Here is a 27118-nt window from a genome sequence, read left to right as displayed (position 1 = left end):
GTGCGTGGCTGAAGGCAGTGTCCAACGCTAATAGAACAATGTATCATATGTACGGAGTAGTGCTCTCGACTCTAATACCCCAAGAATCTAGTCAATTTATTTCGTGTTTCCAAGTCGCAGACTAGACTAAAATAACACTTGTGCTCCAACACATGCCCGTCGGGATTGAATCCAACTTCCAACTCTCGCCTTGAGTTCTTCATCCATCGTACCATATCTTCCTGTGCGATGCTAGACTACTGTAACAGCGTTCAAATAATCGCAGCAAAAGTTACGAATAGGGTTGCTCCATATTCGTGTGTGGAGTATTCTAGGTTGTAGTGGACTGCTCGGTGCCAAGAAAAGCTCGAGATCGCTCGAGCTTGCGTCACCTTGTAACACATCTAGCAACAGCTTCCCTGTCATCCACTGCATCGACTGGAGGGCCCTCGTCTCTGACATAGGCGCTGCGCCGGCTCCAGCGGAGTGGGCTTGGTCAATTACAAGAAAAGCTTCATTCGCATTTGAAGCTGTTGTAAGAGCTACCGAAGCTAATCGTATTCCCAAGCTATTTCTTCCGGAGCTTGCTTTCGAACCTCTGGTGGATCTCTTTACTACCCTCTGGTATGGTACCCTCTTCGCCATCTTCGATTTCCTCCGGGAAGGAAGAGATGACCATGCAGGACTTATGGGATAAAACAAAGCTTTTGGCGCACGGTGGATGGTCGCGAACTACGAAGCGGATGCGACTGGCCGGTGGCTTGTTGATATTCATGTAAGTGATTGTGACCTTTTCAACCTATCATTCCTGGCGGGCTATTGCTCACACGATAAAAGAATAGCAACCGCCTGGGTTTCACTGCCGACCATACGGACGGCGGAATATCCAAATATTCCCAAAATACACTTGGATTACCCTGAGCCGGTAGTATCGCCGTACAATGCCAGCAAGGTCGCTTTGCTGGTCGAGAACCGACCCAACCCAATTCTGGCGCCTTTGTTGCTGCATTTCATGTCGGTCGTGCCACCAGACTGGCGCTTCCGTTTCATGGGGTCGACCGAATCTGTGGCATTTGTCAATAAATCAGTAGCCATTCGAGAACAGGTCGATAACGGCAAGCTTGACTTGACGTACATACCTTCCAACATGAGCACCATAGGCCAGGAAATGATCAGTCGTTTCCTCACAACACTTTGGCTCTACGAAGTCGTGCTGCAACCAGCCGAATGGCTCCTAGTATTCCAGACCGATAGCATCCTCTGTGCCAATAGCCGCCAGAACATTAACGATTATCTGGACTATGACTGGATTGGTGCACCTTGGAACGTTGGCGGCCGGTATGGAGGAAATGGTGGCCTGTCCCTGCGCCGCGTAAGCGCCATAATCGAGATCCTGCGAGATCAGATACGAGTCGACGGGTCAGAACCCGAAGATGTATGGCTAGCAGAACGATTGGCACATCGACACGGTGCAAGAATGGCCAATGGTTCCACGTCCCTGACCTTCAGCGGAGAGATGCATTCTGGTAAGGCCACGAAGATCGATCACGCTTCAGAGGTGAATGACACCGCACTCGAAGCCGCCAAGCACGGCGATTATGTCGAAGGCATCGACGACTGGCGACAAGGCTTCTATGAACCGATGGGATACCATACTGGAGGAAGCGGCAGTACACTCCACGGCGGCATTTGGGGCACGCCAGAACAAAGAAAACATATCTGGAACTACTGTCCCGAGGTGAAGATGACGCTTGCCATGGATGTGGCTAGGTTCGTACCGGGCAGCTGCCATACAAATTGGAAGAGAGACTCTGAAACCTGGGAGAGTTCCGGGTCCACAGGTGAGACAGGGGCTGTCGGTCTGGATAACAGCGGTTACGGTCATGGCACCGAGATCATTGACGGCGTCGAGTACCCTATGCTACCTCCAAATCTAGCGCCTTGGTGAATTTGACCATGTCTCCCAGCAGATTTGTGCACTTGGCAAACATGTTGCATTTGGTGGTCAATCAGTGTCGGGCCCAAAGATATAACCTGAAGACAATGTTGTACGAATAATGCTCATTGACGAGCGATACCATTGAGCGCAGGAAGGGATATCGGACAGGCGTTCATGGATGTGGCGTACGTTTTGACTTTACAGGTGGGGAATGTCGTCGGGCATTTACATGTCTTGTCAGTTGCATTTGCAGGAAATCGGCGTTGTATCTAAGGATCATGAAAAATGGGCTACTTCAGACTTTGTCTGTCTGCAGAAGAATGGTGAACAGAATTGACAAAAGACATCTAAGGATCAATGTTACGTGTTTAAAAAGAAAATTGACTCCCCCCCGCCCCCCCGAAAAGGTGGCGTGCGGTTGTCTGCTGACTTAATGCCAAGGCTTCGGGTCGATCCTCCAAATGCAGTCGAGCGGCACGCATATGTGCTGCATTAACCCCGGCCCAAAGAGAAAGAGAAAAACATATAAGCGAGTTCTCAGCCATACGCACACTCGAAGTTCAGGTTCTACCTACACGGCTTGGCATGCTCATTCAGCTGTACCTGCCAACTGGTTACCCGCGTTTCGTTACATTTTGTATTATTCGATCCATGATTATACTGCTGATCCATGTTAACTACTAATTATACAAGCAAAACTAGATGCTTGGCACGACCAATCTGTCATATAATACGACAAGGTCCCAACCCGTAGAGCAATGTTGTCAATTTAAGTACTTATAGTCCACAAACATCACCTCGCTACCCTTGGGGCTCACAAGCTCTCACTCACCTCTTCCAATTCCACTCACCTATTTCCTCCCTCCCATTCTCTCTCTCTCTCTCTCTCTCTCCCTCCCCTTCCCCACCCCTCTACAACTTGACCTTCTTCTCCCATTTGAACCCTCTGAAGTCCTCCTTGCTCGCCACCCAGACCCGGGCGCCCTCGATCTCTCCCCTGCGGAGGACCTCCTCGTAGACGCCTGCGAAGTCGCTGGCGCGGGCGGCCCCCGTCCGCGCGGCGCTCTCGTCCACCTCGACGCGCAGGTCCAGGTACACCTCGACAAAGCGGACGCCGGAGCCGGCCGTCTCGCGGGACGCGGCGTTCGCCAGGCTGAACAGCGCGCCCTGCGTCATGGCCGGCAGCGCGCGCGCCCCGATGTTGCCCTGCGAGCCCGTGCAGAGCGTGAAGGAGGCCGGGGCCCCGAGGGACTTGAGATAAGGGAACGTTGCGCGGTAGGCGACTTTGGAAGAGGGAGAGAGGGAGTCGGGTTAGCCTTTTTTTTCTTCTACTTCTTCTTCTTCTTCTTCTTTTCTTTTCTTTTCTCTTCTCTTCTCTTGCCGTGGCAGAGCGCTGATGGTGATGTTGGTGATCCCCGAACACATAAAAGCAAAGTTCGTGCGTGGAGGAGTAAAGAAATAAGAGGAAAATAAAAATTTAGACTTACAGAAATTAGACTCAAAGTTCTGCGTCATAGCCACACGCAGGTCCTTTGTGGCTATTTCCGAGAGCGGCGTCTCGCTGTAAACACCACCAGCTAAGAAGAGAGTTGCCGATGATTAGAACAGGGGACTCGTAGTTTCATGTCTGGGATCCATCTCTCTTTCTCCCCCAGCTGATGACTAAGACTGCTTACCGGTGCTGTACACATGCTGAAAGGAGGGCAGCTTTCCGGCCCTGACCTGGTCTACCACGCCCTGCACGCCGTCGTCGGCGAGGACGTCGGCCTCGACGGTCGTGATACCCTCGCGGGTACCGACGTTGTGGAAGAGCTTCTCGGCCGAGGCCTGGTTCCTCACGATGGCCAGCACGTCGCGGCCGCTGTTCAAAGCGCCTATGACGGCCGAGGTACCGATGTTGCCCGTGGCTCCCACCACGAGGACTGTCTCCTTGGTTGCGGCCATTGCCTGGAAAGTTAATATTTGGGTTGTGGATCGAGGTATTGTTCTCAGGCAATTGTTGTGTTTCTGGTAGCCGCTTTCAATAGTGTACTGAGAACCCGAGCTCTTATGGTGATATCCTGAATCCTTCTCTGCCTTGAACAGACGTTCATATTAATAGTTTGCTCGCTGATATGAAATAACTGCAGCTCTATAATCAGCCAGTTCGGTAATCTCCAAAAGTCCGGCTGACAAACATACGAATTGCCAAGTGTGGGGCCCATATAATCTCACTTACAGTTGTAAGGCCAGTATAGAGACATCCTCAGCATATTGCTTATCAATCAGCCCGCGAATCAGATGACAGCATGGACTAGCAGTGTGTGGCATCGCGCTTCGTGGAGAGCGAGAGCGAAACTTGTCACAGGATATGCATAAATCGGGGTGAACTCACGTGATTCCATACGTTGTAGCCAAGATATGGTGTTTCCCTGAATTGAAAAGAGAATCGACGAGCAGAACAAGCGATAGGGTCAATTGAATCGCTGCGCAGAGCTGATGACCTGCAACAAAACTCGGTGCGAAAATGAGCCGACCGAACAGAAAACACCTTCACGACGGGCAAAACGCTTCGTAATAATTTTCATGGGAGGGGGTATATTGGGTTTTTCTTTTTGCTCTCTTTTGTCTTTGTACAAATGGCGTTTTTAGACTACCACGACATCATCTTGTCTGACGTACGCATCATTCCCCATCGTCGAGGCAAGCAGCAGCATGGCCGCTCATATGATTTTTCATTTGGCCATAAGCACCATCATAGTGCTTCACCAACCATGGCACCAATGGCGCCGCCAATTTCTCCAAACACCACTCCCTTCAAGACAGTCTCTCCCATTTCCTCTGCCCAGTGGCCAGTCTTCTTGAGACGTTCTCTCCATACTCGTTGTTCGTGGGTTTCCATTTCGTCCCACGATTTGGCGGGGCCATGCACTTCTTCATTGTGAATGTCCGCCTTCAGAATTGGTAGGCCATCCGTACCAACCGCAGCAAGATCTTCATGCCTAACGATGACCTTCTCGTGTTCTTTCGGGACTACTGTTTTCAGGAGATCACCGAAGGTCTTGGACCCAACCACCGGCCCATGACGGGGAACAACCTGTAGAGGGCGAGTCCAGGATGCTGGAAGGTATTTGTTTGTGCCCAGGACAGGTGGCCCGAGATGTGTAGCCTCCATAAACACTTGGCCAATTAAAGCCATTGCCAAAACCATCAAGGCAAGCATGAACAAGAGTTGATTGGGCGAGTCGCGCTTTGATGGTATCGCAACGACGTAGCGTGTTGGTGTGACGGGTCGTCCTTCCTTGGTTGGGGATGCCGATTTGTCGACATGTTTCTTCAAGGGTATGCTGTGGACAACGGCAGTCTGTCCCAGAGAAACGCTGGCTAGCTTGAGGGAGACCTCTCCCCGTGGTCCCTCTGGAGGGGTGAAGGTAGAGAAGTTCAAGCCAGTAATGGCTTGTGGGTGAGCCGACTCAATGGTGTGGAAGGGAGCCAGGTTTGCCAGCAGATCCACGCCGTGCTTGGCTTGATACTCCAGTGTGAAGAGGGATATCGAGCTGTCTTGGCCAGAGACGGCAACGACGTATTGCGACTCGCCTTGGTGATCAGAGGGCGTATCGGGAGGCGTGAGGTTGCGGATTGCCAAACCAGTGGACCGTGAAACGGACTTGGGCAAGTGCTTGACGACAGCTAGCCGGGCGTTCTCTTCTTCCTTCTTGGGCAGACGGTAGCCGTGCAGGGCCACTCCCTTGCCTCCAGCATTGTTGGCGACTGCGAAGACGAAGCCAGGGGACAGGTATCGCAGCGAGCGGAAAGAGGGTTTCGGGCCGTCGTTGGCGACATCACCGGTCAGAGTGTAAACACACTTTGGCTCCGAGACCTCCGACTTGGAGACGTCGACGGTGAAGATCTCGTTGTCATCACAGTATGCGAGCTGGTATGTGTCGGGACCAGTCTGTATGACGTCCAGGTCCATCGCTTCATTTGCAATCTCCAGGCGGCCCCGGGGTTTCCACCTTGCGGTACCAGCGGCAGGGACATTGAAGATGGCGATCTGGTGTTGTTTGGCGAAGCCGGTCGAGACGGCACCGAGTTGGGCTCCAAGGGAGTGTTTAATGAAAGGCTGGGAGAGCCTGAGGCGACGTTGGAAGGTATCCGCATCGGTGGATGCGAAAAGGGTCTCGCGTGCGGTCTCCGGCAAAAACGAGCGACTTACACCGCTATTGTTGGGTGGTGCATCTGCATCTAGGCTGGTAGAGGGAGCACCTGCATGTTGAGCTAAACTAAAGATGCGAAAGTGTTGGCTTTCCCCTCTCTTGCACTTGTCCGGGGTGCCATTGATTCCTGCGAACACGTTGTTTGTCTTGTCGTTTCGCGGGCCGCCGACGGCTATAGTCGCAACGCTATCTTCTTGCGCGCTCAGTTCGAGTTCGCCCGCACTTTCGACGTCGGTTTGGCTGGATACTTTTAGGAGGGTCTGCAGGGCACCACACAAGAAGGGGTGCTTTGGTCAACAAAACATGCCCGAAACAAGCCCATGTCTCTAAAAAAAAACGGTGCTGGACAACATGAGAGCTGACTTTTAAGACAATAAAATAGAGATGACATATTAAAAAAAATAAAAACAATCAATCAATCAATCAATCGATCGATCAATGACAATTAAACAAAAAATAATAATAAAATATAATAAACATACGATCTTGTTGCCCACACCGTGTCTGCCCGCTCCCCCGCCACCGCCTACGATGAGCTGGCTGGCATCCTGCGGAACAAAGTCGCAGGCCCACAGCGGGCAGGAGAGGGTGATCTTTGCGCTCGGCAGTGTTCTCTTCACCATGGTCGCGTCGCGTAGTTGTTGATGATGACTGACTGCTGTAGGGTGAGGCAAGAAGTGTTTGACGGTAGCAGTGGTGGTGGTAGCAGTAGTAGGTCAGTAGTAGTACAGTCAAGATAACAATGCTGCCATGCTACTACTGTATGGCATGCATGTACGTGTGTATTGTCAAGGTTGGTTCTGCGCGAGACGTCGCGGTGCGGGCGCCGAATTTGACTAATCTCCTTTTTTTTTTCCTTTCATCTCACAGGAGCTGGGAAATTGATGACGAACTGGGGGGGGGGGGGGGGGGGGGGAGGCAGGCCATTCACCAGAGAGGAATACGGATCCGTAGACAAGGCCAGATCTCAGCTGCCCAAATTTTGTCCACTGTCACGGGCGAAGACTGGAGGTTCACAGGATCCGCACGTACTTTTAGCGACAGCCTTAGGCCCTTAGCCTCGTCTACAGCGCCCGCTAGCCAGCTAGCTTCCCCTCCTCCCCCTCCCCCGGGAGCACAAGTTTAGTGGAAAGTCCACACAGAGCCTTCTACATAGTAGGCTGCAAGCGGACCGATGGTCCGTGCTGGTCTTGTTAGTTCGAGGGTCCAATTGAACCTGGGGTAGGTTGGACTGCCCAGCTAGTTCTTTCGGTATATCTTGTGATTGTGTACGGAGTAGTTCATGGGGAGAGTAAGGTGATTTTGCACACACGGAAACCAAAGGGTACCAGCTTCATAGATTGTAATGGTGCCATGCTGCTTCAACTGGTATTCACACAACGCAACCCACCACTAACGTTAGAGGTCGTGTTTTAAACTTTGACATATGGTTTGGTCGAAATTGAGGTGTTTGTTTGTTCTGCTCATCCCAAGCCCCCCATAGGCTATAGTCTAGTCTGGTCTGGTCTGGTCTGGTCTAGCATCTACTGGTCTGGCCATGACAGCCCAGCTTATCCAACCTTATCCTGCTGCGTTCCTACTAAGAACACTTACCGAACCGAGTAATAACTGAGTTTATATCCATCTGATAATGGTGGAACTGCAAGAGGGATCGACCGTCCCATCCGTCATCTTTTCTGTGTGCCACTTGGCTTGCCAGCTGACCCATCATCCTGCTTTGTGTATCCGTAATCTTTGACATGTCACGAGTGCTGGGTGGGCTTGGGCTGGACTTGCATCTTTATTATCAGTCCAAAATCCAACACGCTGGAATAATACACAAGCACCACAACTGCATACAATACGCGTGGTCTTCGGCCCGGTGTCTTTCCGCTATCCAAGGAGGATAGATACTTTGTTCTCAGATCAGATCGTGTTGTAACAATGCCGTGAACTGATAGGCGAAACCGGCAATAGGCCGAAGCGTCTGGTGGTAAGCGATCGACGTGATATACCAACGACATGAAATTTACAGAGCTCTGCGCACTTGTATTGCCTGTTGCCAGTAGATGCCTATCTCCAGCCGGTTTTCTCTTGGCCCAGGTCGGCTACTACGACTATGGATTGCCCAGCGTTATGTATGCCTCAAACGATCGCCGAGTTACTGGCTTGAGGTAAACTTCTACGTTTTAGAGCTGTCTTGGAGTGTTATATCCCTACCAGATACCGAGATTATGCTACTAGTGATACTCCAGTGTCAGGCAATATCTGCCACGAGTATTGGCAGCAGTCTGGCTCGATTTTGAGGCACTTGATTTGTCTTGACATGCATACGACACCCAGACATGATGAGTTTCAAGGCAACAAAGCTACTATGCGTTGAAACCAACCTTTGATAGCGTGCCGTGAAACGTTACTAGCCATTGTTTGTGCGTTCTAGTAAAGCTTTCTCTGATTTGTAGGTTGTAGTACTCACCTAAGAGAAACAATTCGAAATTCAGCCTGGTTGACACACTGCTTCGAACCCGATTCGCAAGTTTCCTTTGTTTTGGGGCGAGACTTTCCCCTATCTGTCAAATCAACATCACTGCTGATACTGTCTTCCATATGCTCTCTCTGTGTCTTATTTCCCCCTATGGTGATCAAAATCGTTCACGTATTCCATATATATCTCTTTAGCGTTAGGTTATTGTAGAGTGAACTCGTATAGCCGTCACAGTTTACACCACATTCGAATAAGGCGTAGCAGTTCAGGAGCAAATGTCAAGCTGGAGCACCCATGTCACTGGTGACCACTGTCAGATAAAAGTCCACACGAAAGGAAGGAGGGTGGAAAGAAAAGACGTGGCAGAAAACCGAAAGGAGGTTTGAATTAAGTTGTCGACGCTAGCTATGCGGGCCGGATATGAAGCGGCCAGGCGGATGGGTCACCAAACTCGGCAACCGTGCCGGCTCGCATGTGCAAGGGATCCCAGACTATGCGTCCGTCGACACGATAACCAAGGATCGTGCATGCTCCTTATTTCATTGTCGCAGCACCCAAATACAGAGGGCTATGTAGTACTAGAGGGAGAACCACTGCTAAGCTGACTCGGGCTATATGATATGCCCACCTGTATTGCAGTCTTTATCTTGTCCTGGTCATTCGTAAAGTCTTGTTTCGGCAAATATACGAAATAGTTCCTATTGATTCCCCCGCTATGTACACCTAAACAAAGATTGATAAATACACAAGCTCGATGCAATCTTATATTATCCAATATTACGAGGATGCGCCGGAACCTATGCTATTTTAGACCTATACAATCTGAAATTTGCAAACAAACAAGAAACACCCAATCATCCTGCTAAGTCCACGAAGACTGCTAAACGCCAGTATAGTTTGTACACGCTGGGGTATGCCCAATATCTGTTTCAAATAAACAAGACCGAACAAGGTATTCGCCACCGAGCTAGATCTGTATTGTTGTGATAATGCAATCCGGTTTTGTAAAATGCCGCTCTGAAGGGAATAAAAACACATTCGCACCATGGGTCCGACAGATGATAGATAAAACCCCTTAATTGCCCTCGGTAAACCTCAAAGGTGCCATAACTGTCGTGTTATAAAGTGTCGATTGGCATCCTATCAAATATGCAAGAAGAGATTCATTCAGTTGCTCCACGTCGGTCGCCCGACTAATGCAAGGTCTTTCTAGTTGATAAACACGCAAAACTCCAATCTGAAGATCTTCTTCGCCTGCTGCTCGACCAGGTGCGATAAACCCGACGTATTTTATTATGTTGTGGAATGTATTTCGTCGCAGCAAACATAAGTTGTTTTGCAACTGGCCCTGCATACATCCCACGGCGGAGGAATCAACGCTGTCCGAGATCGCGTCGTGGCCCGCTCGGTTGAGTAGCCCAGCCTGTTTCGTAAGACTCTCGTTTGACAGGTGAGAAACTCTGAGGTGGAGCGTTACTCGTGGGAAGATGTGCCGGAGCTTGTGCACCAGAGTGCTGCTCCAAGCGCAATGGCGGAAGTCTCTCAGGGCCCGCCCCAGCAGAAGGAGTGCCAGGCTGTGACATAGGTGCGTTGTAGTTCGGTGGAGGGAGCGCAGCTGCGTAGGTTGAAGGACTGTAGTCGAGTTGAGGATCTGTACGGCGTCTCCTTGAAGACCTTTCCCCAGTGACAGGATCACCTGCGCCATATACCGTGGCTGGGAGACGAGGCGGAGGAGGTACACCTTCGAGGGCTGGCCTACCGGTGAATGAAGCTGCACCCCTTAAGGCAGGGCTTCTTGGCCCCTGGTAAGCTAGGTCTGAGATGCTCGGAGTGCGGTAGACAACGTCCCGTAATCGGTCACGGTCGGCTCGATATGTTTCGCGTTCCGACTCCAATTCTCGAATTCTCCTTTCGAGCTCTCTATTTTGTGCCTGCAACCTTTCTATTGCGCTGTCCTTGTGCTGGTCCTTCTCCTTTTTACGTAGTCTGAACCTGGCTGATGCTCCCGCATTTCTGAGTCTTTTCTCATCAGCCTGCCGCGAAGCGGTATTTCTTTCAATGGCTACTTCTATATGCTCTCCACCAGGCGTGGCGAACATAATGGTCGACTGTTCCTCTGACATTCTGGATTCGTGTGCCCCTTGCTGTGGACTATGTACAGATGTCCATCTTAAGTCCCCGGGGGTCAAACCCGGAAAGCCTTGCCCGACGGGTCCATTACTTGGTGGGTATTGTAAAGGAGGCGGGAAGACTGGCGGTCGCTGCGATCGCCCAGGAATCAATTGTTGTCGAGGTGCATGCTCGTGTGAAGGCGAGGTCGGGTGACCAAGCATTGGCTGTGATGTCAACCTTGACGAGACACCTAAGCTTGGTAGACTGCCGGATCTTGAGATTCCGGGTAGCCCTGAACTGCTTAAGTGTGGCACCGATGGTTGATCAGGCTGGGCATGTGGTGATCTCTCGACACCAGCTCCGCTTGGCACAGGGGCTCTTCTGGAATCCGTAACGATAGGACTTGGGTAATGCGATTGTTGAGCATGAGGTGGTCTTGGTGCTGTGTCGTGGCTCACGCTACTTGCTCTGGGAGATCTAGGCGTCAAATAATGCCTCGGACCTCCAAGTGCGGGCAGTGGATGGATGGCACCCGGAGAAGACTGTGCTGGCACTGACGTGCCTGAAACAAATGCTTCTCTACCGAGTCGTAGATTTTCTTGCGGACGGGGAATTCCATGTCCTTGGAACAACAATGGCCGCTGCGCTGATTGGCTAGGTCCATACTGGGCGGCGGATGTACCTATGGAACTGCCCCGTCCTATCGATGGTCGGGCAGAAGGCGTCGGGATGGCGATAGTGGCGGGATTAAGGATGTTGTGAACACCTAAGCTTCTCTGACCATGCTCTCTGTGTACGCCCGGTATGCTTCCCCTTTCTTGGAACTCATCCTCGGAAGGCGGATCACCTCCGCTTCGCAGACTCGATCGATGTGCTGCCGGAGAAATGTGATGGACAGAACTTGGAGACCTTGACGGAGGGGGCGAGGCCGGACGAGACGCAGGACCCCTCTGCGACATCGAGACCTGTGCCCCTGCTGGGAGGTGGTCCTGAAGACCCGGACATTGACCACCACTAAATGCGTCTCGAGGAGGCTTTACTGATTCTGGTGAGCTGGTGACCGGGCTGCTCCTACCTGATCTGGCCCAAGTCCTTTCCGAGCCCTGGTCAGTCGTTCCTCGGATTGTCCGGGTTGGATGAGTTGGGCGGCCAAGCGGCTGTATATGATGGCGCTGACCCTCGGATACAGCCACGGCGACGGGATTATACAGTAGATAATGGTAATTTGTTATGCTAGAGCCTTCAGCAAGTGCATAGGCTGTCGGCGGCTCAAGGTTGACGTTCTATGCTGCGTACACAGAACACGAATCGTGCTCAACTTGTGTCTTGTTCCAGAATTCGTCTGCAAACCTCAACGTAGCAAGAGAGTTAGCTAGTAAGTTGGTAAGTGCGTGTTCTCTGTCGTGCTCGCAAATTCCCCTTATGAGGTGCGAAACAGTTTCGATCTTCGGCCACGAAACCAAACAACCAGTAACACAGTCTGTAGCACTACTCGATATAGAGGGCAGCTAAAGTTGCAAGAACGTCAAATAGATCTTAGTACAGGATAACCACGAAAATGGCGGCTAATCCCGGATTGTGATCAGTCGAATGAGAAATCGAGCGGCGGGCGAGTTAAGCTTCTTGAAAGTAGCCTTGCGTCCTAACTGGTGGCAGGTAGTCTACTGGACAAAAACCCGGAAGTGGATGGCGAAGAAGAAAGGCCCAAATACCGAGATTCGTAGGAAAGGTGAGCCTAGTTCCCGCAATCCGTGAGAACAACTGAAGCGAATCAGAGGTTTCGTATCCAGGATGTTACTCGTTGGCAGAGTGGTGGCGGTTAAGCTAGTTGCAGCTGTTTCGTCAGCTCTTTAGTTGAAGGTGGCTCGTCCGGTTATCAAGATTAAATGGATTGATACTTGTTGCAAGTCAACTTCCCGAAGATTGTGTCATGCTAATACAAGCAGCCATAGCGAGTCTGAACAAAGCCACATCTGGGGTGGGTTTTGCTTATTAGTTCCCGGGACACAAAAGATCACAGACTTAAGCGTGTGAGGAACTACTCTTATCGGAGCTCTGCTGCTCCACCTAACTTGTTCTGGTAATGAAAGACTTATGGGTATGGGGGTCCGAAGAAGCACTCGAAGGTACCATAGAAGCAAGCTGCCAACCATCTGGGATTGGAACGGTGAACGGGGTACAGGTGGTTCAGGGCCCCCATGTCATACTTGCAAGGGTACTTGAACGTCAAGCAGGGCTTAGGAGTGGTTCGTTGGTACCCGTAACTTTGGGGGGCTTAGGGTGCTAGGATCCCATGACGAATTACTTTTTTAACTCGCTGCTTTGCCGTGAACTGAGAGCATGATGCGGCCGTGATCTCAAGGCAGAAGACAATGTGGTCTTAGCCTTGACCGCCTTGCTGCACGTCACTGTAGCCTCTTTCGGGGTGGGATACCTCAAGTTAGTGACCCTATCGGATATCGCGCAGTATATGTCAACATCTCATAAAACTGCGAGTTTCGTAATAAATGGTGGGGGTTTTGACGGAATCTACAGAGGAGATTCTATGGATGTTGGCATGGGGTATGGGAGATATAGAGGCTTGAGCACCTGTTTTGTCGCCCATTGTGGGTGGCCGGCTTAGCAGACATATGGCGGCGATACTGCAGCCAATGATGATGTGAGCAATGTCCTCTTGGTCTTGCGATGACGACCAGCTAAGCCGATGGTTCTACCGCGCCAATCCCGTGAACATAGCATGATGATGGTAGGTAGCATAGCGAAAGGCAAAGCCAATCAACGTGGACGTTCCTTAGCCACTGTACAGCAGGTGTTGGTTGGCAAGAGAAGCCACTCCGTATCCCATTGCTATTCGTCAACAGAGCTTATGCAGATGGGAGTATGAGATCTACTGGTCGAAGTGAAAACAGTCATCGAATTGTGCGCTCACTAGCATCATACCCACTCATCTAGCTTTTCCAGTCATGAAGATTGTGTGATCCAAAGCAGAGAGGCTGGAGGATAGTTTGGAGGCACGGACCGGCCGTTGGAGGATGCTTGAATGCGGTGTGAAGTAGCATCGTCTTTGGCCTGGCTGTCCATACTTCGGCAGCTCATAGTGCTGGGCATCGCTCGTTAGTGCTTGTAGGTGACCGGTTGAAGTCAAGACCGGTGGATATATGATCAATCATTCGAGAAACTTGCTGGTTTGTGGCATAGTGCGTGGCTCGGACGAGAGTCAAAATTCTTGTGCTTGTCTTATCTTGTCTAGGTCAAATGCACGTGGCGGAACCTAGGGAGCACCCACGGACCCTGATGCTAGCAAAGAAAACCTCCAACAGCTACAGAGCACATAAAAAATCGCTAGTGCGGGTTGGTTGCAGTCCATTTGTATTATCGACACCGGGGGACGCGGAACTCAGGTTTCCCCAAGTAAGCATGCCCTTGTTAAATCCTACAGCGGAAATGGGCGGGCTACGGGGCACTCCCACGCGAGATGCGACATAAAAAATGCAACCAGGTTGATCCTCACCTGGCCCAGTACCTATGTGAGGCCAACATTAGCCTACCGCTTACAAACTTTGCTTCCCCTTGGCCATTGCGCGGTACGTGATGTCAGCTTTGTTAATCGAAACATACTAACTACTGTACATAGTAGATCCTCGAACCCAGTCACCTACTATTACGCACATACAGTTGCATCATTTCCACAAACGTCAAGCGCAGGGTCACCGAACGTGGGGGAAATGAATGCCTTTCTGGAGCCGGGGCCCTTCCCAAAACACTGCTTCAAGATACTTTCTCATTCTCTCACTCATGCGTACGATACGGGTTGTAACGCTGACATCCAAATAGGGTGTTGGCAGTCAGATTCACGCAAGTCGCGTACCCGTCAGCCCTGCTTGATCAGCTTCTGGTGCAGGCTCAGGCTAATGACTCTTCCGTCTCGGTTGTGAATGCTGTTCTTTATCATACACTTATCACAAGGCACATATCACATTTCACATAAATCCAAAGCTTTCGTTCATCGAGCGCTTCTGAATGGACCATACATGACAAAAACAAACTTGAGAACAAGCTACCCTGGCAATGGCGATGCAGTCATTTGCATGTCAGCCATGTATGTATCATGTACGCGATAATGTACGATATTCTGCAAGGACCGCGAGATTGCTCCCACCCTGAAAAGCAAGGCTCATTCACTGCGGCCTGGTATGCAACCACTCAACTCAAGCACAATACAAGACTTTCATTGGGTAACTCATAAGTACAAGGATTCTTTAGCTATGATCCTGGTGCACCCAGCAGACTGGGTGAGGAGCCACAATCTATGCCGAGTCAGGATTAGACTTATGCTTCTAGGGTGGGCTGCAGCGTTGCAGCGGGAGAGTCGAAATCTGATGTGCCAGCAGGGCTGCAAAGGCCACCCGGGTACCCTTTGCCCTAGTAATGACGACGGTTAATCACTAGAGACATTCGCAATTTGATTAGACGGGCTTTGGATAAAATTAGTACCATGATTGAGTGTTGCATTCCTTCCGGTTCAAAAGGAATTTCCTGGTTGATGCCCTTGAGGTCAATGACTGCGCCACCGGAGCACATTTCCCATTTTAACAGGGGGATTGAAGGTGAGCGGGTGCCGGTCAGAATTTTATTAAGATAATATCACGAGATGTCCGTCACCGGTACATAGCGTCGCAACCTCATACCCCCAGTTCCTAGTCATAATATACGTTCTTAATTCTCTTTGCAGCCGGACAATATCCTTGATGCCAAGAGGCGCCATCGTTGACCAGATTTGTCACCGACAAAGCTTGCTCCAGTCTTCAGCTTCTACTATGTACTTAGCACCACTGCAGCTGCAAAGCATACACGTCATCTACTATGTACAGTAATCTGTAGTGGATTAAGTCTATGTCATAAACGAAGCCATGAGCACGACGAAGATGGCAGCGCGTCGGAAAGTCCTTGGTCTCTTGTTTCTGCGTCAACTTGCACATTCGCAAGTCTCAAATGTCAGAGATTGCAGGTGTTGCTACGAGGGAGGGTTTATCAAATGCGTACAAGGACCTTTTGCACATCCTCAAACATTAATGTCACGCGGGGATGGTTATACTATGTATCGTTGGGCACCGAGCTAGTTGCGGCATTGATACCCGTAATGAGTGATGATCAAACCCTGTCATGGACAACAGGGAGCCTCATTGGTACTATTGCTTCGTTCTCGTGTGTTTAGACGGGCTCAAGTGACATGGAAGCGGCGGTCGTCGCTGAGATCCTTTGCATCCAGCAGGTGATTGCTTTTTTTGAGGACATATGCAACACGATTTACCGCGGAACGACATCCAAACATCTTGCAGGAGGATCGTCAGTACGTATGCTTGCCGGCCCGTTCCTTTGTGGCAGCCATTGCATGGACGACATTTCTGCCACTACCCATCAGATGAGTGCCAGCCGGCGCTTACAATGAAATTGCACGCTCTGTCCTCTGATGCCAATTATTACGGCATTTAAGAGCGCGCCAGGAGTCTGGAACTCTTGCCGACTGGCTCCGTGTCTAATGGGACATAGATGGGACTACTTGAAAACTACCATGTATGGTATGCAGGTCACATCTGCAACTAACAATCTCATGCTGCAGCCCTGGACATGGGTTTGTCGAGTATCCATTCTCGCATTCATGGTCTAGCTCCTCGCTCCCAAATCCAGCTGCTATGAACAGACCGGCCAGGGCTTCCGCTAGAACGCATACAGGAAGACAGTGCGATCCAACCATTCGGCAGTAGTTTCAAGTTTCGTATTACATGGGGGAATAATGCTAATATGGTTTTTGTCAACCGCCACATATGCTGGCGCTATTTTTGGCCACATACAATCCAACTGGTCTTGAAGAAGAAGAAGAAGCTGCCCCAAATACAACACCAAGGCACTACGCAATCGCCCATCCAAACCCGAGTAACTTCCAACGGCTAGCTGCGCAATGCAATGTGTTGGCGCGAAGTCACCACAAATCAGCCGTCGAAGTTGTCTCGAAGATCGGTGATGTATTCTTGATTTACTTCGGCGGCATCGCAGACGACAGAGCATATCACAGTGGGCCGAATGGACAGTGATTCAAAAAGCACAGCACAATGCATTGTTAACAAGTTCAGAACCATCCGTCCACTGCTCTGCTCCTCTTTAGCTCACCCAAAACTCTCAGACTAACCTTCCTGCATCCAGTGCAGATCATGTAGGAGTGTGCACCGCTGGGGCCGACTAGAGATATGCGGGACGGCACGAATGTTGTCGGGCCCTCCATCTCTGACGGAGGGACAATGCAGCTAGGTTATGCCCTGTTGTGGGTTGCAATGGGCTTTCCGCCTACTACTTGATCCTCCACTCGGCGTCGGCAATCTTCCAAGCTTCTGGGATCCAAGAAGCAATTGTTTTCGCATATATGCCAATATTCGGCAGTTCTTCTTCTGCGCTCATCTGCAAAGTTCCCGCATCTCCTTGGATAGCAGTACTCCAAGCTCTTCGCTCGGTTGACTTGATGTTGTTTCATCCTACACAGCCCTCTCTTCTCGTTCTTGATATCTTACATGTCAATTACGGCGGTCACACATTTGCAATGGAAATGGCGAAGCGGTCAAGCACCAACAAGGTAAGGCCCCGGTACATGCGCGATAACGCGACAGTATCGAACGACAAGCTGCTTCGCAAAACCTTTAGCACTATTGAACCCCGCGTCTATTCCGGTGATCCGCGGATGGATTGTGAACTTGCGGTCTGGTCACGCAAACAAGCCGTAGTGGAGTTTTCGTTTCATCACAGGCTGTGACCAAGTCACCGCCAACTTCTCTGATCATGCCGAGTTCGCACAAAATCACATGGGGCCACACCGCGTCCGGTCCGGGCAGGTTCTGCCACATCTATTGTGTTATTCTCGTCTAGATGAACTCTGACTGTCAAATGCCTGTGCGTGAGAGATGAACCGCAGCACTACATCCCGAGTCTGGATGGATTGTCGAGCGACGACACCTTGACACTGGAAGCGACGTTGCAATTGAAGCGAACCTCCGAAGATGCATATAAACGACGGAGAAATACCAACTCTGCGGAGAGAAGGGCCGTATGCCGTTCAATCGAAAATTGTCGCATTTAGGCGACAAAGTGTCATAAAATGGTCCCATATTAATACCTGAATACTTGAGGATGGCTCTCTCCTCTTCTACGTGAAATCCGCCGATTGAGACAGTGTTCTTTCTAGTTCTCCTTAAAGCGATCGCGATTTCTTCGTGTGCAAATCGAATTGAGTTAAACATTGAACCGATCCGCTCCGAGGCCCGCATCTCCACCTACCGGCGCCCCGTTCACGCTTAATTGAAAAAGAATTCCAGAGCTCTAAATTTGCCTACTTGCTTTCTATTGTAGTTACCGAAGAATCTAAGCTCCTACAAAGACAAGGTCGCCAAGATGTCAAGCGTGGCCGCAGGTCTGCAAGAATGGGAGGTGAGGGAGCCTTACATCAAGCTCCACTGCGCACTTGGTGAGGGGCCATACTATGAGAAGGCAACAAACAGCCTGCGTTTCCTGGACATCATCAAGAAGCGCGTGCACACGGTGGACCTGAACAAGGGTCCCGGGTCGCTAACGACGCTTGAGTTCGACATACCGATTGGTGTCACCGCCGACATCGAGGGCGTGGACCCGCAGGACCGCATCCTGATAGGAGCCAAGCACGGAATGGCGGTGCTACACCGCAAGACCGGAAAGTACGAATACATCACCAAATTTTTTGCCGAGGAGAACGTGCGGATTCGAGGCAACGATGGCGCTATTGATCCCCACGGACGCTTCTGGCTCGGTAGCATGACCGACTTTGGGCAAGGACCTGTGCAAGCTGAAGGTAGGCTGTCGCTTGTTGATATTCCATATCTCCGTGTCTCCATGATGGCCCAATGACTAGGAGTGCGTTGGCTTTGGTGCTGCAGCTTGACATTGGGCTCGACATTGGGCTTTGGCTTTGGAGATGTACTGATCGTTTCAGTAGGCGCTCTGTGGTTGTTCCACTCCACACAACCTGGTCAAATCATGAAGGAACCCGTGTCTATCCCGAACTCCGTGAGCTGGTCTCCAGACAACCGGACCATGTACTTCACGCATTCAACTTCGAAAGTGATTCATGCTTTTGATTACTCGCTCGATGATGGAAGTATCTCGAACGAGAGAGATTTCTTCATCTACGAAGGCCAAGGCGATCCTGATGGCCACCGTGTTGATGCTGAAGGCAACATGTGGTGTGCTGTTTACGGTGATGCTGTGGTGCTGAAGATCTCACCCGATGGCAAGCTTATTGGCAAAATACATATGCCGACTAAAAATATCACGTGCGTCGAGTTCGTAGGTACCGAGCTGTTCATCACAACTGCTGGTATGGAGGAAGGTCAGGGAACACCGGAGCAAGTCGACTTCAGCGGCGGACTGTACAGAGTTGATGTTGGGGTAAAGGGATTGCCTCCGTACGACTTCAAGCTGGAAGCATAGAGAGCTAAGCGCTCCCTAGATTGAACCTCCAAAAACGAGGATCATCACTTTCGTAGATATGGCTCACAACCGGAATGAGATAACAATTTGCACACTCCCGTAACAGTTGCGAAAGCTGCCGTCACTATAAAATCACCTGATAGAATGCGGAATAGTGTAGACGATCCCACCTGCGTGGCTGGTGGAATTGATTCCGTGGGCAGCAATTACAATGCATATGATGTCAGGATTTGAGCTCCTGAACTATCCTGAGGATCCGTATTGCAGCCGTTGGACAGATGCCAGGCCCAACACCATCCGTATAAAAATATACTGAGGAAAAGAAGGAGAAGAAAAAGAAGAAGTACTCTACATTGCCGCTACAGCTCGTTTGATAAACTGCACTGTCAACTTCTGACAGAGCGCTTTTGGCATGGCATCAAGAACCTCGTCTGCTCGATATTGTCGGACGGCAAGATGCCAATGGAGTCACTGACTGTCTTTTATCATGAGGTGAGCTGGCGACGAAAGTCCAGCGCTTGATGTAGTTGTGGACTTCTGGGTTTTTCATTTGCAGAAAACGGTTTCTTCTTCGTAGGCTCGCGATCATAAACCCTTTCATATCTATTCCCTTACTTCCTTTGGGGATACCTGTGTGAGGAGTTCATATTAAACTACGAATAAACCTTGGTCATGTCACAGTGCATAGCGAAAACCCGAGCTGAGCACCACCAAGCCACCTGGGCACGCCTGCACAATCTCACCCCTCGCCTTGGGATCTTCCGCCTCCGCAGCATCCACAACCTCGAGGGCTTCCAGCTTACGGTTCTCTCGCACCAGACAGAAGCGGAGGATTGTAGCGAAACATATCGACGCAAAGACAAACACCGTGTTCGCCGTCATCGCGGGCAGGTAGCGTGGACCATTGGTCGAAGGGTACATGTAGGGCGAATAGATCTGGGCAAAGTTGCCGACCATGTTGGTGAACGCGAAGGCCGCCGCACGTTTCTCCAATGGTCGCGGGAGCTGAAGTGGACGAAACAAGTCAAACCAGCGGGTCAATAAGAGGGGCGTGGCGGAGGACTTACGGTGGATGATATCCAAGCATAAGTGACGTTGAAGCTACCATACACGCCACCCAACATCAGAAAGAGCGAGAAGTACCTCGGCGCCAGTGTCGTCGTGGCAGCCCCGATGATATAGCCCAGCATTCCAACAGCCAGGGGTATCACCAAGTGCAAATATCGCTGAGAGCGCCTATCGCTTGATATCGAGATGGCCATCGCTGCGATGGCAGCAAACACGTACGGGGGCGCCACCATGAGCAGCGACTGCACAGACGAATACTTGAATGTGGCGACGAGTGTTGGGACGAAGGACGTCACGGCGGCTGCAGTCGTCTTGGTGATGACAATGGAGGCGAGCAGCCAGACTTTGTAGTCAGCAACGGCCAGTTTAACGCCGTGCAGAATAGGCCCGCGCTCGTCGTCTTGGCTGCCGCTGTTTCTTTGGAGACGGTGAACTGCGATGGCCCGCTCCTGCTCTGAGAGCCATCGTGTAGTCGTAGGGAAATCTGGAAGAAGGAAAATGGACAAGAGTGAGAGAAACACGGTCACGGTACCTTCGAGAATAAACAGCCATTGCCAGGAGTAGAGACCATGTACACCATCGAGACCGTACTGCACGCCCGCACCCACCAAGCCGCCAAACCCACCAGATAGCAAACTTCCGGTGTAGAGGACTGCGGTTCGAGTGGCCAGCTCCTTTGGAGTGTACCAAGATGATAGGAGAAAAAGTGCACCGGGAAAGAATGGAGCTTCCAGGAACCCCAGGAAGAAACGGCAAATCACCAAACCCTGGAAGCTCTTCACGGCAGCAGTACACGCGGAGACTATTCCCCTACCCAACCAGTCAGTATTAATCGTAACATTTTGCCAGTATCGACACACCAGAGAGCCATGCAGAGCGGAAGGTAGATGCTCGGTCGCACACGCGTAAGCAGCATATTAGATGGAATCTGTAGGGCGATATAGCCGGCAAACAGCACTGATATGGCAACATTATATTCGTCGCTTTTCAGGCCCAGGTCTTTCTCGATACCTTGTACCCGGGCATTAGGGAGAGCCTGCCGATCGAGATAACTGTGTTTCCGATTAATCTCCGAGCAACCGCGGCACACCCTGAGACATGGAGGTTTGTTTACTTGAGAACTATCATGACAACCAGCACAGGCATAAGTCTCCAGTCAACCTTACGGACAAGCTTTCTCTCCAAGGCTTGGTACTCGTTTACATCGCTGGGCAGCAAGCTTGGCGAGGCGTTTCTGTCGCTGAATGCTGCATGGCTAGCGTGGTTAGCCACCTCTGTTTGGAAAGTCCTTGGCTTGATGTGCAATGTCATCGTGGCGACGCGCTATTTTCGGACAGGAATAACAAATCAAGCATGAAAGAAATGACAAAGCCATCGGCGTCCAATTTACGCGATTTTGTCTGACCTTAAGTATCTCCAGCTCGTCGGTAAAGTGCCATCGGCGGTGGTAGCCGAAACCGGGGGAAACAATATGTTGTACGCCATGATGGTCGGTAATACATGCATATACCGGCGTGATAGTACGTGCGTCGCGCGATTCCCGCGAGATGATGGGGTAAGGCCTCAGACATACACGCCTAACTGGTTCAACTCGATGCTTCAGACTGCATGGAGTCCTTCTCCGCACATTAGGGATCCCTCGACACGCTCCACCCCCACAGCATGGGGAAGCAAGAGTTCGGAAGTTGGCCGAGCGATGCACCCTTCGATCGGCGAGGATGCGACGTGGGCAGCAATACGACTATTTGCCTCTCGGCACATCTCCAAGTAGGCAAACCATTGGTATACATCGATGAAATAGATTCTGCGTTGAGAAAGGCTCGCCATTGCGTTTGATCGTGCTGACGGGGGTTGCAGAAGTCCCCGAATATGGCAGTTAAGTGGCGTATACAAGAGATTATGGAGACTACAGGTAATTCTTCATGGTCCTATATGATATGATATGGAATAGCGATGAAAGTTCTCATACTCGATTGGCGCTTTCAAAGGGAGGCCAGTAGTATCGCAGGTAGACCGTTGGGTTATTACAGTTGGAATGGTACATGTTCGCGTTTGTGCGACTTCGTGAACTTGTTTCTGTATTAACAACTTTAAGCAGCGTATGCATTTCGAATTGACCACTTTGGGAAGGTTGGGTGTGTACCAACCCAGAGAAGGATATTCCTGGGCCAGTATGGAGAACATGTCAGCTCATATCTGGGACTGGACAATGTTTTACAATGAAATTTGTTTTACTTGGTTAAATTCAGTTGTTGCATTGATAGTTCAAGGTGTCGCGATATTAATCTCATCCTATACTGGGTATCTTTGCAGTAACGCTATATATTACCAACTTTAACTTGGGACTCTTTTCAGGCGCATATGCGCTGTCTTGAATTTGTCTGCTGGCGTAATCTTGATTTGTGTTCTTGGTCACGGACTACAACACGTATCCGCCTGCACCGACACAGCTCCAATCACGAACACCGAGGCCTTCTTCGAGCTCAACGCACCACCACAATGCTTCTTTTGCCTTATCAGGTTGGCCGCTTTCTTCATGAGCCCGAGCTAGAGCGAACCAGGCATCCGAGTAATTCCAGCCGGATCCGAGTTTGGTCAAACCAGACAACAGACCATATGCGCGGTCTCTGGCAGCAAGCCTATCAATAAGTGGAAGCGACTTGGCCTTGTATGGCGCAGGGAGCTCTTCAACCGTCCCTGGTTTGATTGACTGCTTGTTTGGCAATGGCGTTTTGCCTGGTGGGTGCGATGCGGTTGAAACCGTACCCTCCGCCCCAAGGCCCAGCGGCCCAGAAGGTAGAGCGGAAACTGCAAGGCTAGACTTGGGTCGTAACGCCAGAGTATCTGAGCCCAACATTGTGCTACTTATGTCCACTGGCTCACCATCCGGTCCGGTGATGCCTGGGATGGCAGAGTGTGGTAGGATAATCTCGGCGTAGAGGTCGAGAAGTATGTTTGAGAGTCCCACGATAGCTGCTGGATGATTTGGATAATGCATCAAAGCTTCCTCAAATTCAGCCCGTCCATTGTAGGGGGTTTCTTCGGCCACTGAGAGGTAACCCATCTGGTTCTATTGTCAGTAATACGTCAGGTCACATAAATCGAAGTTTGCTCACCTCACAGTGGACGTCAGCCCATAGCTCCTCGACACTCTTCTTTCCGCCCCAACCAGGGTGGTTGGTCGCAACATAACCCGATGAGTCTTTCGCTATGTCTGCTTCCATCGCTGACACAAGCTTCTTGGCCTCGTCGGCTGCTCCTTGCGAATCTCTATACATGCTTGCGCGACGGTAGAAAGCAGCAATCAATAGCCACACCTTGATCAGAACTGTCTGTCGCTGTCGGCGTACCTGTTCCACAGGAAATTGCAGAGTTGGCAGTGGGTTTGGTGGCGATAATGAATCAAGCATGAGCATTTCAGAGTTTGTCGACACCCTATTGGACGACAACGATGAATCGAATCTGAGGAGTCCTCTGTTCTTGGAGAAGGACTGCTGTCTGGCGATTTTATCCTTCGTGTTCGAGGCAAAGAAGTCAGGTCGATCATTGGCGGCCGAGTCACCCAAAGGGGTGAAGTAGGCATCTCCATCAGATATGGTTGGTTGATGGCCCGATTGACGCGGGGCTCCAGTGCTACCCGCTCGCCGCCGATGGCTGCTACTGTCACGCTTCTTCAGACTATTGCCTCTCTTCATCGATTCACTCCGTTTTACAGAACTACTTCTTCGCCCCCGCACACTGCTTGCCGATTTTCGAGAGCGCGCATCTGACTGATCGGTGTTATCCCTGGTAATCTGAATTGTTGGAGCAGCAGTGGCGGTAGTCGTGCTGGTTTGAGCAGTTTGAGGTCGTTCGGGTGAGTCGGACTTCTCTTCGATAGTGCTGGACTCCCTGAGCTTACTGGTGGCCCTGCCCCTATGGCCGAAAACACTACCCCTGAGGCTGCGCAAGGTTCCAGCAGAGCTTTTTGGCACAGTCACAGGTGACGTTTGAGTTGTCGGTGAAGGCGCCGTGTTCGGCTGAAGACTTCCAAACAGCCTGGTATACAGGACAAGTAATTCGTGACTGGCGTTGACCGCTACCTCTGGACCTTCGAGAAGCTCAACAAGTGCGAGCTGTGTCATTTTCACCTCGACGATGCTCTCTTTCTCGCTGTCATCCATCTCATCCACAAGGGCGGGATGGGACAACCCATTATTGGCCTCCGCCTCGTTAAGGTGATCGCTTCGGAACTGTCCTTGTAACCCTTGCGGCCCGAACAACACTGTTGGATCGCTGAACTGTTCGAAAGCTCCCTCGCATGCTCGTGCAGCCATAACGTAGTCTTGTCGTGCACTAAGTAGTAAAGCAAGGAGGTGCCACACTGGTATCAGGGAGCGCTCACGCCAATAGTTTCCTGCCGAAGACGAATTGCCAGTTGTTTTCTTGTTAGACATTAGTGCAGCCTTAACAATGTCAATGGCCGCTGTTAATTCTCTGGACTCAGCAAGCAGGAGGCCAAGGGTGAACAGAGTGCGAACGTCGGTGGGATTGCCTGTATCTGGAGATAAGGACTTTTGGAAGCTTCGAATTGCCTTGCTCTGGATCTCCGTACGAGATGCAGCATCAAAGGTCTTCCTGGCCCACTGAGCTTGTGAAAGGCCAATTGCCTGCCATGCCATGGCGTTGACCTTGGCTGGTAATCTTGGGTGAAGAACCACACCGTTGGCATTCTCCTCTGGCAAAGATGTGATGTTTTCTTCCGTGTTGGGAAAAGGAGCTGGTAGTTTATGCAGCATCTCTTCCAATTCAGCACCCAAACCATATGCTGTTTCAGCTTCGTCTTGTAAGCCGTATTTGCACAATGCTGTCACTGCTGTGGATATCGTTTCCAGCACGGTTGCATCGTCGTCAAGACTTGGTTCAGGATGCCCAGTCTTGTCAACGCGGGCCTTGCCCTTCTTAACAATCTCGAGATATGAATCGAAAGCTTTGAAGGCCAAGTCAAACTCTGCAACAGCAAGGTGGACTGTGAAGAGATGTCGCAGAATCGCAGTCGAGTGAAAAGTTTTGGTTGCTGCACGATAGAGTATTTCAAGAACGCCACGACTGAGACCTTCTTTACCACCTTGTCCAAGGTCATGCTCATGCCAATTGCGTCCACCAAGAATACTCCAGTTCTTCATAATGAGACCTATGAAATCCTCTATCTCTTCTCGTTCTTCGTTGGCGCGAGGGAATGTGGTCTCGCTCAGCAAGAGGGACTCATAGGCTGCCTCTGCTTTCTTGAGCTCTATACGTAACTGACTCCTGGTAGAGGTCTCACTTGTGGTGGCATTGATGTGACCGGTCGGGAAAGGCAGGCCAAGTTCCAGAATACTGGAGACCGCCATATAGTACTCACTCCACACTCGTCTCCTAGGTACAGCTCCTCTGAAGCCATGCCCCCCGACAAGGGGGGCGCCTGAAGTCCCCTGAGTCTTGGAGGTCTCCCAATACCGGGCCCAGGATCGGAATGCTGCCAAGACATTTGGATCTTGCAGAGTCTTTTCACCTCTCTCCAGAGCCTGAGACTGTAGCATACAGAACTCGGTGAGGAAAAGCTCTGCCCAGAACTGTAACTGTTTTCGTCCCTTCTGACCTGTCCAGACAGTTGACAAGGAGGCCAAGGCGGCTTCGAAGACGGCGAGAGCCTGGACTCTTTCGTTGTTCCTCGAGAGGCAGTTCGCTTTGAGATATGCGGCTTTCAGACTACATACTCTCGTCCACTCGGAGACATCATCGGGATCTTGCTCCAAGACGCTGGGGAGGCGGACCATGGCGATATCGTATTCCCCGACGGCCCAATGCAACCATCCCAAACACACCTGGGCCTGATACTTGTCCTCGTGGAATGTGTGTTCGCTGTCGATGGCGTCGAGAAGTTTGGGCAGAAGGTTCGTGATCTCGAGGTCCTTGTGGGACACTGCGGTCTGGGGCCGAGCAGTCTGCTTCAGCTGAGCTTTGGTGATGGCATGTTCGGTCTCGGCGGTCGTCGCAAGGCCTACAATACGTTGAATGGGACTGGTTAGACATGGAACAGAGGCAATGCACATGATATAATGTGCTATGCGCGCAGGCGGGTCGTACATTGTCTGTTCGGCGCATGCTTGCGTATTTTTCGTACCGTCTCGGGCACAGCATCCCAGTCATCTTCACAGCGGCAGTTTTCCAATTGTTGCAGATAAACCTCAGCCTTGGTAGGTTTCTGCATTGTTGGGTTGCGTGTTAGCCATTGGCCGTGGGTCATGATTGATACATACGTAGCATGTGAACAGAACTGAACTTACCGTCATGTTGGCGGCGCAAACGGGCTACCCAGCAAAATGAGCGACGATTATTAGGAATAGCAGCACGCACTGAGCATGCTAAAAGGCAAGGCAAGGCAAGGCAAGGCAAGGCAGCAATTGCTGTCCGTGAGACAAAAAGGAGCACAACTAAGCGATGCTCCTAAAATCGAAATCATGAATGGGCAATAATATCGGCAGTATTAGAAGCTTAAGCGGGACGAACGTCACCTCCCCCTGCCTCCTTCTAGACTACATGTACAGCACCCCTGGAACGTCGGGGTTTCTTGGAACCTGGCAAGTGGCGCATGGAAAAGCCCACGGATGCCTATGTACGTACAATTGATTCCGAGTGGGCTTCCACTAACCTAACAATAACACTGTAATAATAATAATAATGATATGATAAGAAATGATCTCGAGACCACTGTAGGTCTGTCAGTGGGTTTTACGATGGAAATAAAAAGCCAGCAAGGTTGGAGGTATCGACGGCTTGCCTCTTGCCTCTTGCCTCTTGCCTCTTGCCTGGAACCTTCAGGTGTTAGTT

At 50.9% G+C, this 27118-nt stretch overlaps 7 protein-coding genes across 7 annotated transcripts; 2 read left to right on the top strand and 5 right to left on the bottom strand.

The window, feature by feature from the left end:
* Positions 1-656: 656 nt before the first annotated feature.
* Positions 657-2278, top strand: BKA67DRAFT_687388 (uncharacterized protein; the record flags this gene model as incomplete). The annotated part of the gene is made up of 2 exons (XM_046109048.1): positions 657-754; positions 817-2278. The coding sequence occupies 2 exons, from the start codon at positions 657-659 to the stop codon at positions 1925-1927; spliced, it is 1209 nt and encodes a 402-aa protein (XP_045965211.1). The 3' UTR covers positions 1928-2278.
* Positions 2279-2733: 455 nt separating this feature from the next.
* Positions 2734-4299, bottom strand: BKA67DRAFT_550116 (short-chain dehydrogenase/reductase-like protein SDR). Its single transcript, XM_046101630.1, has 3 exons — positions 3595-4299; positions 3406-3495; positions 2734-3201 (listed from the first exon to the last, which is right to left on the bottom strand). Exons 1-3 carry the CDS (start codon positions 3860-3862, stop codon positions 2831-2833), a joined length of 729 nt encoding a protein of 242 aa, XP_045965210.1. The 5' UTR covers positions 3863-4299; the 3' UTR covers positions 2734-2830.
* BKA67DRAFT_550112 (uncharacterized protein) lies at positions 4300-7008 on the bottom strand. Its single transcript, XM_046101629.1, has 2 exons — positions 6597-7008; positions 4300-6374 (listed from the first exon to the last, which is right to left on the bottom strand). The coding sequence occupies exons 1-2, from the start codon at positions 6735-6737 to the stop codon at positions 4653-4655; spliced, it is 1863 nt and encodes a 620-aa protein (XP_045965209.1). The 5' UTR covers positions 6738-7008; the 3' UTR covers positions 4300-4652.
* A 2780-nt stretch (positions 7009-9788) lies between these two features.
* BKA67DRAFT_74686 (uncharacterized protein) lies at positions 9789-11778 on the bottom strand. The gene has a single exon (XM_046109406.1). The coding sequence runs from the start codon at positions 11647-11649 to the stop codon at positions 9952-9954; it is 1698 nt and encodes a 565-aa protein (XP_045965208.1). The 5' UTR covers positions 11650-11778; the 3' UTR covers positions 9789-9951.
* Positions 11779-17970: 6192 nt separating this feature from the next.
* On the top strand, positions 17971-19264 carry BKA67DRAFT_74646 (uncharacterized protein). The gene is made up of 2 exons (XM_046109405.1): positions 17971-18560; positions 18702-19264. Exons 1-2 carry the CDS (start codon positions 18128-18130, stop codon positions 19196-19198), a joined length of 930 nt encoding a protein of 309 aa, XP_045965207.1. The 5' UTR covers positions 17971-18127; the 3' UTR covers positions 19199-19264.
* A 609-nt stretch (positions 19265-19873) lies between these two features.
* Positions 19874-21577, bottom strand: BKA67DRAFT_509713 (MFS transporter; the record flags this gene model as incomplete). The annotated part of the gene is made up of 4 exons (XM_046097262.1): positions 19874-20203; positions 20266-21076; positions 21127-21318; positions 21381-21577. 4 exons carry the CDS (start codon positions 21575-21577, stop codon positions 19874-19876), a joined length of 1530 nt encoding a protein of 509 aa, XP_045965206.1.
* Positions 21578-22491: 914 nt separating this feature from the next.
* Positions 22492-26680, bottom strand: BKA67DRAFT_550094 (filamentation protein). The gene is made up of 4 exons (XM_046101628.1): positions 26575-26680; positions 26375-26492; positions 23383-26288; positions 22492-23330 (listed from the first exon to the last, which is right to left on the bottom strand). Exons 1-4 carry the CDS (start codon positions 26578-26580, stop codon positions 22686-22688), a joined length of 3675 nt encoding a protein of 1224 aa, XP_045965205.1. The 5' UTR covers positions 26581-26680; the 3' UTR covers positions 22492-22685.
* Positions 26681-27118: the final 438 nt, after the last annotated feature.

This window comes from Truncatella angustata (assembly GCF_020726525.1).
Source record: "Truncatella angustata strain MPI-SDFR-AT-0073 chromosome Unknown BKA67scaffold_1, whole genome shotgun sequence".
Taxonomy (NCBI): Eukaryota; Fungi; Ascomycota; class Sordariomycetes; order Amphisphaeriales; family Sporocadaceae; genus Truncatella; species Truncatella angustata.
Note: the sequence above shows the minus strand (reverse complement) of the source record. Positions and strands in the feature narration are given on the sequence as shown.

What these genes read in the sequence shown, in the direction of transcription:
- BKA67DRAFT_550116 (XM_046101630.1), bottom strand. Translation starts at nt 3,862, where the DNA reads ATGGCCGCAACCAAGGAGACAGTCCTCGTGGTGGGAGCCACGGGCAAC. An exon ending in TCAGCATGTGTACAGCACCG is followed by an intron (nt 3,496 to 3,594) that starts GTAAGCAGTCTT and finishes CTCTCTTCTTAG; the next exon opens with CTGGTGGTGTTTACAGCGAG. An exon ending in GAACTTTGAGTCTAATTTCT is followed by an intron (nt 3,202 to 3,405) that starts GTAAGTCTAAAT and finishes CCTCTTCCAAAG; the next exon opens with TCGCCTACCGCGCAACGTTC.
- BKA67DRAFT_550112 (XM_046101629.1), bottom strand. Translation starts at nt 6,737, where the DNA reads ATGGTGAAGAGAACACTGCCGAGCGCAAAGATCACCCTCTCCTGCCCG. An exon ending in ACGGTGTGGGCAACAAGATC is followed by an intron (nt 6,375 to 6,596) that starts GTATGTTTATTA and finishes GGTGCCCTGCAG; the next exon opens with ACCCTCCTAAAAGTATCCAG.
- BKA67DRAFT_74686 (XM_046109406.1), bottom strand. Translation starts at nt 11,649, where the DNA reads ATGTCGCAGAGGGGTCCTGCGTCTCGTCCGGCCTCGCCCCCTCCGTCA.
- BKA67DRAFT_74646 (XM_046109405.1), top strand. Translation starts at nt 18,128, where the DNA reads ATGTCAAGCGTGGCCGCAGGTCTGCAAGAATGGGAGGTGAGGGAGCCT. An exon ending in AGGACCTGTGCAAGCTGAAG is followed by an intron (nt 18,561 to 18,701) that starts GTAGGCTGTCGC and finishes TGATCGTTTCAG; the next exon opens with TAGGCGCTCTGTGGTTGTTC.
- BKA67DRAFT_550094 (XM_046101628.1), bottom strand. An exon ending in GCATGCGCCGAACAGACAAT is followed by an intron (nt 26,289 to 26,374) that starts GTACGACCCGCC and finishes AACGTATTGTAG; the next exon opens with GCCTTGCGACGACCGCCGAG. An exon ending in GGGCTGACGTCCACTGTGAG is followed by an intron (nt 23,331 to 23,382) that starts GTGAGCAAACTT and finishes CAATAGAACCAG; the next exon opens with ATGGGTTACCTCTCAGTGGC.